We start from the raw sequence: 17090 nt of genomic DNA, 5'->3' as shown, positions 1-17090 counted from the left end.
ATACCTACTTATATACACACACAGACACATCACACACATATATATACGACACATAATAATATAACGGCCTTATTGTTCGCGCGCTCGCGGGTGAAAGCGCAGCGGACGATAAATTCGCAATAGCTGCAGCGCGAATACAATATATAGACGCGCAAACTTTCTACGCCTCCGATTCGCGATTTATAGGTAAAATATATACGTCGCGACGATGTAAATACGCGTACATATATATACGCACTATACCGCCACCGCAGCCTGCAGATTTATAGACTTATTCTGTTTGGGTGCCCCGTACGAGTAGAAATCGCACGGTTTTCGCACGCGATGTCGCCGTGATTTAAAACGTTTCTATATATATATACGAGTTTTTCAGACTTTTGAACTCTATTTGACGACGACAGCTGCGCAAGCATCATACCTATACCACGGTTTGTAACCGCACGCTATACCACAGTGCGATTTACCTATATATATTAACTATTCCTGCGACCATATTATAATAGGTATATACTATGCTGTTTGTTATATACCAGGTATAAGGTTCAAATAATATGCGCGTGAATATATTACGACGCGTATAATATCGTACGGTGTATATATATAGGCATAGGCTAAATATTTTATTGATATTCTCGACCGTTCTCGTATAGTCAGTTTGCGAAAAACGATTTAATATTTCATTTCAATCGGAATAATCTAAAAGTACCTACTACCTACCTAATACAATTAGGTACATAATACATCCTTGGAAAATGCAATCGCGATATTTAACGTATAAATGTATGATATTATATGTTATTACGCGTTCGCAACGATTTATAAGATTTTATTATACTTATACATAATATTATGTAGGTACCGCGAGTTTACGAAAACAGGGTTAACAGGAAAAGTGGAGTTTTTGCAGCGCATGCGCAAAATACAAGAGTTATAAACGATTGTAAGTCATATTTATATTTTATATGAGAATTATATCATTATAACTTACTATATAATATAAATACATACTGTATTTATGGAAATATATACCTATAGAATTATATCGTTTAAAGTCGTATCGATGTCTTCTTTTTCCCGCGTGCAGTCTTCGTTTTACGCTCGCGCGCTGAATTCACATTACTGTTATTGTGATATAATAATACGAGTAATATATTATGTAATATACTCGTTCGTATGTTATCATCAGCATGTTACCGGTATGTAACGATATTAACGACGACGTGAAACGTGTGAACCGATTCGAGTCGACGATATTGTTATTATCATTATTATTATTATTATTGCAGCATGACGAAGACGCGGGCAGAATATATGTATATACAGTAATATTATATTATACGACGTACGCCGGAAAATTAATTCTATTAGGCTCGGCCGCTTTGCTGGCTTGGTATATATAATAATGATACGTTTTATGTATATGTATGTGGACGAGTATTATTATTATATAAATTATTATAAACTGTACAGCGGCGCGTGAGGTAAATGGTAGAACGAGCGATCGCCCGCGACCCCGATGTATATATATTATATACCTACCTGCAGCTACGTGTAATTGCCATACACACCGATCGCGTCCTTATTCTGCCCATCGCACCCGTTGTACTCATCTGGTCCAAATGCCTTCCGGGCACTGATTGCGCGACGCGACGGAGCAACGAACGTCATATTGTTACTATATATTATAGTTGTGGCGTTGCATGCATATGCATCCGTTGTGCAAATAACGCATGTAAAAAATACATATGTATGTACAGGTATAGGTTGGTATATACGCCCGCGATTGGACCGGAGCTCTGCGAAATGACGCGCAAAACACAAACGTATACGATATATAATTCATACCCGTTATACACGCGCGTAATATTATGAGACGTAAATAACGTAGTTGCACGTCATATTATTATATAGTATGTACCTAACCATCATAAAGTAGTGTAATAATATAATGATTTTAAACGTTTACGATTTCGCAAGTGTCGGATAAGTACATATTGACAGAACGTATTGCAGAACGCAGGCCGCAGAGTGACTTTAACGCTCGGTCATGTGTATAGTCGTTAAATATTGTACCTATATAGCTATCGTATTATAGCCGTATAGGCAGAAAAATGTAGAATGTAATATGTTCATTTAAAAAAAAAAGTCGTGATAACGCGATATACCTATATTAGCATAACATCCCTGTGCATTTTTTTTTTATTTTATATATATTTATAACAATTTAAAATACCGAATTCTCTTAATGAAATTTCATAATACTATATCTATACTTATCTACTTTTGATTTTAGATTATAATATAGTAGTAAATACATTAAAGATCAAACGATATTATTGTTTTAATTTATACTAATACAGATAAATGTATAGTTTATATATATATTATATGTAAATGGTCAAAAGATTTAAATTTTGATTTATTAAATGTGGATGGCATACATTGCAGAGTATACCATATCAATCCATAACGTGTTTTGCAATAAAATATAGATTGAATTTATATTATTTGTCAAATATATAAGTTATAATTTGTACAATTTATCTCAAATTAAATTATTATATTGTAAATATTAAATATACTAACAGGTTGTCAGGTTAGGAGAGTTTTTTGTTTATAATTTTTTATACGAGTAATAAGTTGTTGTAGTATGTATAATTGCACCGACTGCACCATATAATAATAATATATATATATCTACCTAAATGTAATTTATAATAATACTTGTCTTGTATCCTCGTCCGACTCGTTACGAAATATCGTGCAGCGATTTCAATGCAACATCAACGTATTATTAAAAATGTGAACTGTGACTTCGCGTATGGAAGAGTTGGCAATGTAGTAAAATTGTTATTGTCGTGGGTAGTAAAATTTACGAGAGTTTATAATATTGTATATAGTTGAATGAAAAGTATATAATAAAATTAACATCGAATTGGTGTATCTATTTACAATCGTATTGTTTCAAGTCGTGATCGAATTATTATATATTAAATAGGTGTAGGTGGTGTATATTATAGCTAAAGGCATATGTAAAGTGTATATACCTACTGTTGTGTGTATAAGCAATAATTGACGATTGACTCTGCGGGTGTGTGGTCTATATATTTATACGACCAGGAAGTACCTATATATATATAATTTTGTCGTATTAGATCATCAAGACTAAATAATATAATAATATAATAAAGATTATTGATATAATAATATTATTATCATCTATATATGAGATGAAGTGCTACCATTGCAATAATAAATGTTATGTTAACCGATTCAAAATTACTTTATGTGCATACAAATGATGTTGCGTAAATATTTTGATTAAACCGAAATACATTCGTTAATAAAATAATAATAATATATTACATCTAATCTGAAAGTAAAAACCATAATAAGCCAGTTACGGTAGATCCGTGGCTTTCTTATGGTGTATAATATTATGGTAATACATCGTTATGTGCGTTTGGTGTTTTGAGCGTGCAAAATTAAATCTAAAACCATTTAGTCGTATACGAATCGTTTTGGATTAATTAATTAAAAGCAATACTAGTCGTTCGGAACGATCGTAGAAATTAAGAACGTTCATAATCGATTTCATCTGTATGGTACCTACACACCAAAATAACCTGATGTCGCGGTCTGTATTATAGGCTTCGTATTATGATAATAACGGCTGTTGTATATTATTATAGCTTCAAATCGAACGTATGTCCATCCAAATGGAGGCGGTCTCTCGGCAGGGTACCAGCAGCTTATAATAATAATAATAATAATAATATAATAACATTATGTGTGTGTGTATAAACGCTCTGTAAATGTGTATACATTGAGATTATATCGCGATGACACAACAAGTTAAATATTCGGATATATGATGGTATATATTAATATACAATATATATATATATATGTATTATGTATTTAACGGTGTCATCGAACATTTTAGAATTTAACAGTTATCATTATTATTATTATTATTATTATTCTTTTTTCAAGCCTCTATAACAATAATTATTATTATTAGTGCTTAGATTTAGGTATTATATGCTTTTAAAATTGATAAAATATGTATTTATTATTCAACTAATAATATGACACTTTGGGTGAGACTGCGTGGTCACAAACACAAAGAAAGTTGTGCTTTTCTACCGATCGAAATTTTCGAGAACTTTTGCACTAGTATAATACGCCTGATTTGTATATTAAGAAATTCAAATGACATAAGTTAAAATTAATTTGATTCACAGACAACTCATAAATAATAATACACACGGTGACTATGTCAAAACATACTGTTAGTGAAGGTGCGCCAAAAATAATTTTAAATAATAAATTAAATCTAATCAAACAAAAGCGGTAAACAAAAGCCGTAAAAAAAATATTACAATGCATATAAATAATTATGAATGATAGCCCTAACAAAATTATATGTTGTGTTTGTTCAATTGAGGAAAACAATAATACTTTAATTCATATATAACAATAACATGTTATTAAAATTATATTTGATTCTCGATATTATAAGATCCTCAACCATTCACATGACGTATAATATGTGGAACAATTTTTCAATAATAGATTTTATATGTTACAATAAATAATAATATACTAATTTTGATGCGTTCCTCGATTATTATGTATAATGCAGCTCTAATAATAATATGGTCCTATCGACTCTTATACACTATTGCAGTATTGCCTATGATCGCTAACCGAATAAACAGTCTTGCAGTATTATAATACCGCTGCTATTCTTTTTCTTTCGTTTATCTGATGTGTGATCGTCGGAATAGTCCATAATATCTGACTTTATTCCAACGAGCTGCTTGTTTTCACACCCAGAAGACGCGTATTGTACACAATAAATAAATAGTAATCAATAAATTAAATATTATATTTTATGATAAATAACTTTACTATATTATGATAATTATTATAACGGAACTTCAACCAAAAAATTATAAATAACAATATGTTTATTTTTCCTTTTTTTTCTCCCATCAACTTATATACACCAAGTACTTTAGCATTCGTATAATTGGAAGCAAAGAACAACTTGGTTAATACGTTGTATATAGCCTTTACAGTTTTTGTCTAGACTCTCGCCATAGTGTGAGATATGATTGAGATCGTAAATCGTATATATATATATATATGTAATTATTATGTATATATAATATGTATAATGTATATAGGAACATTGCACTTCATGATGGATAATATATGCGTTTCTTGTGATATTTGTATAATGCGCGCGCTACAGTGGGCAATAGATAAGGTACCTACTACCTACTATAATAAGCCACTGCCATATATTTTTTCTTTAGTCTGACCGGTCATCGGAAGTCCGTTATTTATATCCGATATCATTCCGACGAGCCGCACCTTTTCATCACTGCACCCGGAAAACGTGTGTGTGAAACGAAAACGAGCAGCTTCTGCAGCTGCAGTAGCAATAACAGGCTGCAGCCGGGTCGTGTCCCGTCATCGCGCGCTAACGAGAAACCCTACAAAATAATAATATTGTTATTATATTTTCTCGGACAGAAGTGCTCCATCGCTCGCGCGCGCGCGCGCGTGTGTGTGTGGGTGTGTGTGTATGATATAATACACATATATTATATACATAATATTATCATATACCTGGTGCGTAATATATACATATATATACTTCGTAATCTGTCCGCGCGCGTAATGAATAAACGCAAATACATATATACGCGACGGGGGTCGTGCCGGCGATCGGATCGATAACACGCGCGATGTATGATCAATATGATCGTGCATAATATTGCAGGTATCTGGTATACGGTTACGACGTGTGCATGACATTATGCGTGGTCTATAATATATTTTAATCGTTTCGGCCGATTTGGGAGAGCGTCGTGGAAAATGAGCCACAGGAACTATTAAGTTAGGTTAGGTTATATGAGGGCGGCGCGAGACTGTATTGACACTTGACCTATATACGCGTAATTCTGAATGTATATATACGTATATTATATATAAACAAGGTTATTCACCAAACATGATAATGTGCACGCAACGTCTCCCATTATTCCTCGAATAGTATTGTAATTTTATTCAAATTCTGATTTTTTTACACTTTTATTTAAATACCTATACCTAGCTACCTGTATACTTGAAGACCATATTTCAAAACTCTCGAGATTTAATTTATTAGTGGGAGGGGTGGTATTAAAGGAATGTCCCATTTTGATAAGCGCTTTTGTTTTTCAAGCGAAAACTCCCTTTTGAACCATCTACATTATTTAGCGAATAATTTTTTTTAAACTGAAAATTGAAAATTAGTTTTTATGAATAATAATAATTATAGTATAGAGTATACCTACTTAAATATTATCACACAAAAACATGAAACAGATGAAATATAATATTGTTGATTGATTAATATCAATTATTAAACTAGCCAAATCTATCTTTGCATAATCCATTATTATGGCGATCATACTATGATTTTATATTATCCTTATGTGATGCGAAAAGTTTATAAACTTAAAAACCAATCGTCCAAATTTTGATTTAAAAATCTCGGATATTATTATCACAACCTCTGGTTCGTATATTACATAATTATTATTATTATTATTATATTGCTGCTTTATATATATTATTATATCATCATGAGCGTTCCCAGGGGAGGCAAAACGGGGCACTTCCTCCCCTAGAATTTTAAATTTGTTTCCCAAAGCATTATCTGTAATGCTTCAATTTAGTAAAAGTAGATTACTTTTAAAATACATTCAGCATTAAATGTATAAAAAAATCTTCATTAAAAAAAAAATTTTGTCCCCCCCCACCCCCCATAGAAAAATCACTGGAGTCGTCCGTGTATATTATAGATACATCGGACCGTATATGCTATACCATTATTCGTATATTCGTGTGATCGTCTGATGCACGTACGTTTATACGGAGGGATACGTAAAAACTCAACGTGCAATACAATCGCATAATATTATTATAATGATCCGTAAGAAATATTTTTCGGTTGGTTTGCTGAAGAAATTAATAATATTGTATTACATTATATAACTATATGTACACGCTTACTTTCAAACACCAAAACTACAATCGTTCATTCGTACCTACACACAGTACCTATAATCTATATATACCTACTATTATTGTCAGGCTTGAGCATAAAGCTACAGGTCTATAATTAGTCATCGAAGTTATATCTTTTTTTTAAATTTAACTGATTTTTACTGAATATAAACTCGATAAATAATGAGTTTATACTTTCAATCGAATCCAAGTAATGTTCATTTATGAATAATCTTGTAATTAATATAATAAAATTATATATGCTATTATATATAGGTAAGGTATTATCAAAGACGGCGACCGACCTTTAATGAAATATTATACTGACGATCAACACGCAGGTATATCCTATATATTAATATTTTATCTGTATTACATCTACAGCGTCCGTTTTTGGAAATTTTCCGCAACACATTCGAAATAATATTTTCATTGTTATTGTTTATTGTATATCTCGGCGTGTTCCGTTGCCTCGTTTTTTATTTCTATTTTCGGACTTCTCGTTCGAATCCGCGACGAAACGTCCCCCGTTCACGGTCCGCGGTTCGAACAATGTTACATGCACACCGTACGCGATGCCGCGCGTAATCCGTGACGAAAATTTTATAATATCATAATCGACCGTGAAATAATGTAAAACATTTAAGTACGCATGATCAAAGCGAATTCTTTCCATGTTTAGAACTTTCTTCGCCTCGGCCCGTGCATTGGCAAGTATAGGTAGGTATTAGGTGGGTGTATCATCATCATCATCAAAATATAGTGTTCGTTAAATAATATTAAATACCAAACCCATAACATGATCGGGCTATATCGATATCTATCGGCTGTCTGTTTAACATACTATAAACATAATTATGTCACCTGAACGAATGATGATGTTTTTAATATTAATTATATACCCATATTATAGTAACAGTCGTTTTTACGGTGGAGTACGCTGGGGTAGGGTTTTAGGATTCTGACCCCCCGCCCCGTCCCGAAATTTCTTCTTTTTACAAGAAAAAAATCTTATTTACCACCATTTCAATATTACACTGCAGAGTCGATCAATAAATTGTTGGTTATTTTTTAATAGATATAAAATAAATCGTTAATTTATTATTAATTATAATTTGTCATAACTATAATTGCATAAAACGGTTTAGCAAAAAAATAGTGTGAATTATTTACTCATGTAAAACCCTAACCAAACTAAAATCCTGCGTAAGCCACTGTCTATATAATATATTGTACATATTATATAATGAATTAAAACAATGTATAATCTCAACGGCATTCCGCGAGTACCGAGGATCCTATATAATAATAATAATAATATATACTCGTAAATATTATTACCCCGCAATGTTTATTATTTAATATTTTTAGTAAAAATATTGGCCTAAAAGAAAGAACTTATGTTTTATAATTTTACTATTTTTTTTTTTTATATGCGAAGCGGATATTGTGTTAGTAACACTTAAGAGTTTATTACGTCATGGTAAATTATCTGTTGTAACGCTAGCAGTATATAGGTACCTATGTACAGACGTATAATATCAGAAATAATAAATCATCAAGCACATACCAATTATGACAATTATTGGTTTATGCCGTCGCTGCGTATATTATAGAATAAAATTGCCGTACATGCAGCGAGAATGAGAAAAAATTATTAACTAACTTTGAAGTACCGACATGAATTTATCGAGGTGACTGAAGTTAAAATACATCATACATAATTCTATAATAATAATATAACCTCTGTTCAAATTACATTCAGATTTGTTTTAATATCTCAGTGTGCACCTATACAATTGGTACATGTTTATCTGCGACATGTATATATATATATATATACATAAAATATGTATATGGGTTTGTTCGGTTTTTTTTTTGCCATACGATGATGCAACAAATAATATGTTTTGTGTTTGAAGTGTACTTAAACGTCAACTATTCTAATCATTGATGGAATTTTCCACACTTGACCCTCGACAAATACGTTTCTGAAGATTCAAATCGTTACGTAAGCTAAAAATATTCGAATCCCGATTATATATTTTTTATATACTACAAATACACCTCATCCGATAAAAAATATATATATAAAAACTAGGTACGGTACTCTAGACGTTGAATGCGATGCGAAGCGAATAAAAAAAAAAAAAAATACTGTACACTAATGCAATTTGAGTTGGTGCAATTTGTATAATGATTCATTATTCATTCAATGCCTATAATAATAATAATATATTATTGCTGAATCATAATTACGAACGATTTATATTGTCACATCGAACGTTTTACGCTCATTCGTTCTCGCGGCCAAAAACGTTATCGACATTATCGTATCTATATGGGTACTATTGTATATGTATATATTATCACGTTAGGATTCACTAGTTCACATGAGATAATTCTATTGCTAGTTCAACCCTTATCTTATATATATAAAAACGGAGACAAAAAATTCGAAATTGCATCAGTTGAGAACGGCTGGGCCGATTTGGCTCAAATTTTTTTTAAATGATAGAGAATATCGGGGAGCGGGTTTATAGCATAAATTATGGACCTAACTCCTGTGAGTTAGAGATTTAGAGACAAAAACTGAGTTACACCGGTGGCGCCCTCTAGCAGATAAAAATAAAAACATAAATATAATATAAATAATAATACAAATATCGATAATAGCAGGGCTATTATTATTATTAATCTAAATCCTCCTAAATTTTGTAATGGTACACGATTGTCCGTCAAGAAACTGATGAACAATGTAATACAATCAACGATCATCAAGGGCAATTTCAAAGGGGAGAAAGTCCTTATCCCACGAATTCCGATCATTTCAACAGATCTTCCATTTCAGTTTAAGCGGATTCAGTTTCCCGTTAGATTGGCTTTTGCGATGACAATCAATAAATCACAAGGCCAATCGTTGGAAGTCTGTGGGATCAATTTGGAATTTCCATGTTTTTCGCACGGGCAGCTGTACGTTGCCAGTTCGCGTGTTGGAAAACCGTCATCGTTGTTTATTTTTGCACCAGAAAACAAAACGAAAAACATTGTTTATCAAAATGCAATATATTGATTTCTATAACAATTCATTACAATGGAATACTTGAACTTTATTATCAATCTAGACTTTATTTGAAGGCGTTAAGTTCACCGGGTCAACTTAATTTAAAAAAAAAATTTCCGGGTCAGCTAGTTTATTATATATTTGCATCTTCTGAATATCACATCGCATTTGCACGCAGTCTGCTCATGTATTTACAATAATTAAAGTTTATTATTATAATAGTGCGATTTAAAAAAAAAAAAACTTGAATCCTTTTTTATATATGCACGCGAACTTTTATTGAATTCGTAAAAAAAATTAAAAATTAAAAAAAATATATAAAATATTGTGACACAATAATAATATTAATCACTCGTTTATATTATCGAGTACGCGTCCGTCCATTAAATGCCCAGGGTGTGTAATATAATGTTAATAATGATGTAATAAATATTAATACGCGATCAATAAGTGCAACAAAAATCGTTGGCTATAAAACCATCGTAAATAGCGCATGTATTACAACAACATATTATATGGGTATAGGATACGATGTGACAAACGTTCAAACACACCTGCAATATATAGGTAGGTACTTCGCCAGCAGAGAGAACATTATTATTAAAGCCAATATTTCTATAGCCGTCAACGCAGAATCTGACCTTGTCTTTTCTTGAATAAAATAAAAATATTAATTTATCATTTCAAATTGCGTGAAATTCACTCTTGAATTTTATTATATTTAAACACGGTAAAACATGTAATATCCACATTAATAATTTATTTTCATTTTCTTTTCTTTTTTTTTACAGCGTTCAAGCGTCACGAATGTCTACATCACCATTGCTTGCCAACGCCTAGTTACGGATTTTCTAAGGTAAGGACATATTTACACAGTTATGTTTATAATTATCCTACAGTTTGTCTGAACGCTGTAGTGTCGTCGAGAGGATCATCGGAGCCAATAGGACCTAACAAGGAAGTTTCAATTTATATTTTATGCATAAAAAAAAAAAACGTTCAGCGTGTATAGATTGATAAAATTAAAAAAAAAATAGTTATTGACGTGCGTAAATTATATTGAATTAAAAGAAAAAAATTATCAAATTAATTATATTCATCTTGCTGCAACGCGTGGTATTGGTATGTAAAAATAGTTTTTTAAATTGCATTTTCTAATGTAACCACTTTTCTGGACAGGTCTCTGATGATTATATATATCTAATACTCTCCTATTTATATTTTATTATTAATTAATTAAAAGCATCGACAAATTACTGTAAACAAAAAAAAAAACAATTACAGAAACTCTTAAACTATAATATACTCAATAATTATTAAAACCACTAAACTCATTGTGAAAAATTATTTACGAAACAATATATTAACAGTAGGTACAAATTTAATGCATATAATATATAGTGACTGTCACTAAGTGACATAATATGCAATTATGATGTCATCGAATAATATGTAAAAACTCATAAAAACTCATATTATAAAGGCACTCATTATTCTAACTATATGTGTGCCATTCATATTATGTAGAATGCCAAAAGTTAACTTTAAAACGGATAACGACGATAAGCCGTACCTATTATAGGTATTATACTATACATTATTATTATATCGAAACGATATCCTTATTACAGTATTGCAGGTACTCTGCACTGTGTAGTGTACCTATAATATTATACGCCTTTTGAAGATTATTTTATATATATTTTATTAATATTATTCGCATTTCACAACAGTTTTCTATACGTACTTGTACCTACGTATTATACATGGTACGATGGCGTTTTGCGTTCGTAATATACTGCGCGCGGCTTTTCATTTCGCCATTATATCATATTCTATTATATTCTATTATTATAATATTATAATCAGGGCTGTGAATTTAATGCACTTAAAAACTATTAAATATGCATGCATGTATGCACTAAAATCTGACAAAATATGTTCTAAAAATTCTTAAAATATGCTAAAAAAACTACAAAAATTAAATTTTTATTTTTATTTTTTTCATTAGTAAATGTTTTTTTTATTAATTTTAGTTTAAATATTAGTATTTTTACTTCTTGATATGAGTATATGAGTTATTGATCTTAACTAGTCTTGGTCTTCGTCGAGTTGATATCAGCAAATTAATTTAATCTCGACTTCAATAGTACAATAGGTAGTCAATAATATTATACATTAAATACCCGAGTAAAAATAGAATTATTTCGATAAAACTATAAAAGTTATAGTTTATACCTACTATAAGATTGACCGAAAAAATGTAAATATTACGAAAAAAAAGCATTTAAACAAAAATATTATTAAAACATGCATTTGTATGCCCTAACCCATGAAATATGCGAAAATATGCAAAACAAAATTTAGTATATGAATTACAAATAAGTCAAAACAAATTTTGACCGAATCCATTTTTTTATAAAGTGTAGCAAAAAAAACATGCAAATGCATTAAATTCACAGCCCTGATTATAATAATATACTACCTGCATTTTATGCTGCTGCAGCTATAGGCGTATGTTTAAATACCGGTAGTTCGGAGTGCCGGTGACATATCGGTAAATCGGATCGTTGTACGGCGCGATCGCATTATGATATCATATCCGCAACATATATTATTATTATTATTATTATTATTACACTCATTTCATACGTCCATATATCTCTCGGTGTATAATATAGTGGGTGTGTGTCCCACAAACACACTGTGGTCGGCACCGGTGGTTGTCGAACACTTTCTCATGACCTCGCGCGCGTTTGCACGTTTATAATGTACTGCACTGCGTGTGTGTGTATTTGCGCGTATGTGTGTGAGTGTGTGTGTGTTATCAAGCGCGAGCGCCCACACGCGCCCCGGTCGTGATCGAGTCCGAAAACGCGGGAGCCGCTGAGAGAAGGATCGCGTGTTCCGGTCGTGAACGGGACCGGCCGCAGCCGTCATCTTCGTCATCGCGCGGAGGCTACAGTGTAATAATAATAAAACATAAATAAATAAACAATAATACAATATTATAACTGATACTTTATTGTAGAAGATAATATATGTATATATATATATATGTTATTATATTATTATAATACGCGATGCACCGTGCGTCGTCGTGCCCGACACCTTATTATTATGTTCGTCGTTTTTTGGACGGGCGTAGTCGTCGCCGTCGTCGTCTTCTCCGGTTTTATTTTTATTATTTTTTTCGTTCCCACGATGATATATTGTAGGTATATATAGGCACCTAAAACAGCATACCCGTAGTGTGTGTGTGTGTATAGGATACAATCGTGTAAACATATAATATCATATTCTTTTTCCGATCGGTGTAAAAAAACGCATAGGAATACAAAAAAAAAAAAAATGAAGCCTGACTTTAATACGGTCACCGCACGAGAGAAGGCGTACCGTCCTAAATGATAACGACTTGTAATGTTTTAATTTTAGCCAACTATATCCACATTATATATGTACGGCAGAGCGCTCACGATGGTCCGAGGTAACTGCAGCAGCGCGTACTTAATATTTCGACTGGTTAAAATAGCATATTATATGGAAATGGCGAGTTTTTAGATAATTCATGATAATATTATAATATACAGATTTTACTGATTTGTGTACAGTAATATTGCACGAATAGAGAGATACAGATTTTTTTAAACATTTAATCAGCTGAAGACGTATTATTGTGACACGTCATTAATTATGTTTAAAATATAGGAACGTTTTTTTTCTTCACATTACTATGTGGACGAATTATTATTAGAATAATGTTGTACGAGTAAGATTACAGTATAATTTCAACATTATTTAATTTATTGCTATGCTTATATTTTGTTTTAAAATTTTTGTGACCAAATACTCTTATTTCGGTCATCCACTACATGTTATATACACGGTTAAATTATAATTGGAATTATAAAAAAGCATAAAATTATAATTATAGTTTTGTTCATTCTATTGAAATTATAAACCATGAATTATACTTTTCTTATTATTTGCAACGATAATAATATATTATAATGGTTATAAGCTTATAACTTATAAATATGTACGTATATTAAATTTATAATGTATACACATATTTTAATTATCGTGCAGTTGGCAGCCGTTTAGTATATATCCTAATATTGTATCAATGGATTTTTATTTTATGATTTAATTACACTGTATAATATATATGGTCAAACGAGTGCATGAAACAGGTACACAATTCTGAAAAAAACTAATACAGACAAACCCCTAATAATAGAAGTTATATTTCAATCGAAGGTCATATGGCCAAAATATTCAGGATCTTATAAGTAACACCTGACTCCTATTGCACCTCTACGTACGTGTGCCCATAAATTCATTAATGGTTGGGATGCTGGGGCGGATTGTTTGTTCAACTGACGGCGGTAAACATAATAATATTATGAAACACACACTCCACATAGACCGCCTCGAGACACATCCCCGCCGTCGTGTGTACATTAATAGTATTGTTCGTACGAATTATTTTATAATATTATTAAATTTATTGTTCTAATTATCGATTTTTAATACGCGATAACGTGGAGGGTTTTTTTTATAATCATTGTCGAGTTGTGTGGATTTTTTAGCGGGCAAAAATGCTGTAAACGCGTTCTATAGCTGCATGCGGCAGGAAAATAATTTTTGCGATTTTTGGTACATAATTTCTGTGTATCGTATACAGTACCGTAACTAGGCATTGGCAAGGTGGGCGGTGGCCAAGGGCGCAGTTTAAAATGATCGCGCTAAGGGCGCAATTTTTATTTCATATAAGTACTAAAAATTCATTATTAATTTATGACATTGGTTGCCAAGGGCGCACATAAAGCTAGTTACGGCACTGATCGTATATTTGAAGTATCCTCTTGGAAACGTAAAGGTACTAACTTCCCAAACACATTTTACTGTACAGTATAATAATATATTATTTTTATCTGTTCTGATTTTGTAGGTTGAGATAAATACGCTCTCATTATTCATTTAAAATTTAAATCTCTCGATTCTTTCGTTTCTCCAATTTTACGTTTAAAATTTAGTTAGGTATCTAATTAAACATGTTAAATTACACACTAAATATATGTTAATCTCGCCCATTCCAATTAAGAAATAATATGCATTTTTCAACACAGCGTTTAAAATATCTAGAAATTTGAATAGGTACGTTTGGCGAGTATAGATTTTCCTACATCATCCATGTTACAGTTATAATCTTGTAACTACTTGTTTACCAATATTTATTTATCTACATATTATATTCGTGGATTATAACTACCACTTTCTATAATAACAAATATAGGCATATTCCGCAATGTACACAAAGTGAAACATGTATACGTATAGCATGATCGATTTTAAAAATATGTACCTAGCTAATTTTATTCTAAATAGTATATTATTATTAACTGCAGGCGTTGTATAATTAAAATTATATTCCCACGAGTTCTGAAATCGATACGATCGCAAAACAATTATTAGGTATAGAAGAAACAAAAACGAAAATTAACTAGGAAATATCCTTTAATTATTATGGTCAGACTGAAAATTTAAACGATATCGATTGTTCTGGCTTAAAAATTTAAAACAAACACAACAAACGGACGTCTTGTCTAGAAATATTTTTTAAGCGCTTTTATGAATATCATACGACGCATATCATTATTTTCATTATATTGTGAGTTCAGTGTATATATACTGTAATTATTTATATGTATACATAGATCAACGTGTTAACGTCAAATCTGACCTAAATGTAGTCGTATAAACGGACAAATACACTTCGACAGATATTATTATTTTTCTATCATGCTAATGAACACGTTTTAAAACGCGATACGATTATAAACTGTCTCGTACAAAATAAATAAACTCTCGATATACGTTTCGTATAATAATATTAATATATAGGTGCACGCACGCGGTTCGTTAAACGTCATTTATTATATGCATTTTTGAAACAATGCAGTATTGGGTCGGGTATTATAATATATTATAATATGTATGTATATGTGAAATACGGTTCGCGGGGGTCACGAACGAAAAGGGCAGCTAATTAAAGTCATTATTATTATTATATAACGACTGTTATTGACGTACACGGCCAAATGAACCACAAACAATACGACATTTGTCTTCAAACAACTTAAAATCGTATATCCTTGCAGTTACTATTGAAGCTATATTATTATATTATTATTATCTAGGATCTCAGTTCGCGTTTTTATTTCACGGTGATTTTTTTTTCTTTCGCACACTTTGATCACAAATTTTTTACTCTACGCCGCATACAAAACTTAACGTTTAAAACAGCACTCGTAAACTCCGTATAAGCTCGCACTCGACCTTTATATATAGGTACCTATCTGTTATTACCTATTATTACAGTAATAATTGAATGTGTGCCTACCTGTATAATAATATTAAATAAACGAATCGTAAACATTTCTGATCTCCCCATTGTTATAGCACTGCATTATTGAGTTGTATATAACTATATAAGTTATTTTTTTAATGCCAAGGCGACGAAATAATCGCGAGATGCGTCTGATCCGGTCATTGTGAGTCGTTGATGTCACCCCACTGCGGTAAAAAAAATAAAATATGAAAAATACAACGATCGCCATCATGTAATCATTGCAGCCGAATATCAATAATATTTAATATTGTGATCATATCTCGAGCGTTTGAAATATAATAAGTGCTTGTGTACGAAATTAAAATATGCGTTTAATACATGGTGTGTATATATTATATATATACCACTGTTTCGTCGAACTCATATTACAATAACATTTATAATAATTTTATTATTTATTATTGTTTATTATTATTTATTAGCGTTGTAACTGCACACTGCACCGCACTCGATCTGTGCAGGTAATAATACACGCGCATATTATATCATTACTCACAAATGCGCACAATATTATCGGTACAGGGTGATTGTTTATCGAGAACG

General features: G+C 31.3%; 1 protein-coding gene across 1 annotated transcript in view; it reads left to right on the top strand.

The window, feature by feature from the left end:
- The window catches only part of dysf (neuronal PAS domain protein dysfusion), a 147007-nt gene that overhangs the window by 58163 nt on the left and 71754 nt on the right, over window positions 1–17090 (top strand). Inside the window, exon 3 of the mRNA XM_089224123.1 lies at window positions 10924–10988. Within this exon, the coding sequence (XP_089080249.1) occupies window positions 10924–10988 (65 nt within the window). The remainder of the gene's footprint in view (window positions 1–10923; window positions 10989–17090) is intronic.

Source organism: Diuraphis noxia, unplaced genomic scaffold (assembly GCF_037042655.1).
Source record: "Diuraphis noxia isolate RWA-SAM2 unplaced genomic scaffold, SU_Dnox_SAM2 contig0003, whole genome shotgun sequence".
Taxonomy (NCBI): domain Eukaryota; kingdom Metazoa; phylum Arthropoda; class Insecta; order Hemiptera; family Aphididae; genus Diuraphis; species Diuraphis noxia.
This window is presented reverse-complemented; position numbering and strand designations above follow the sequence as displayed.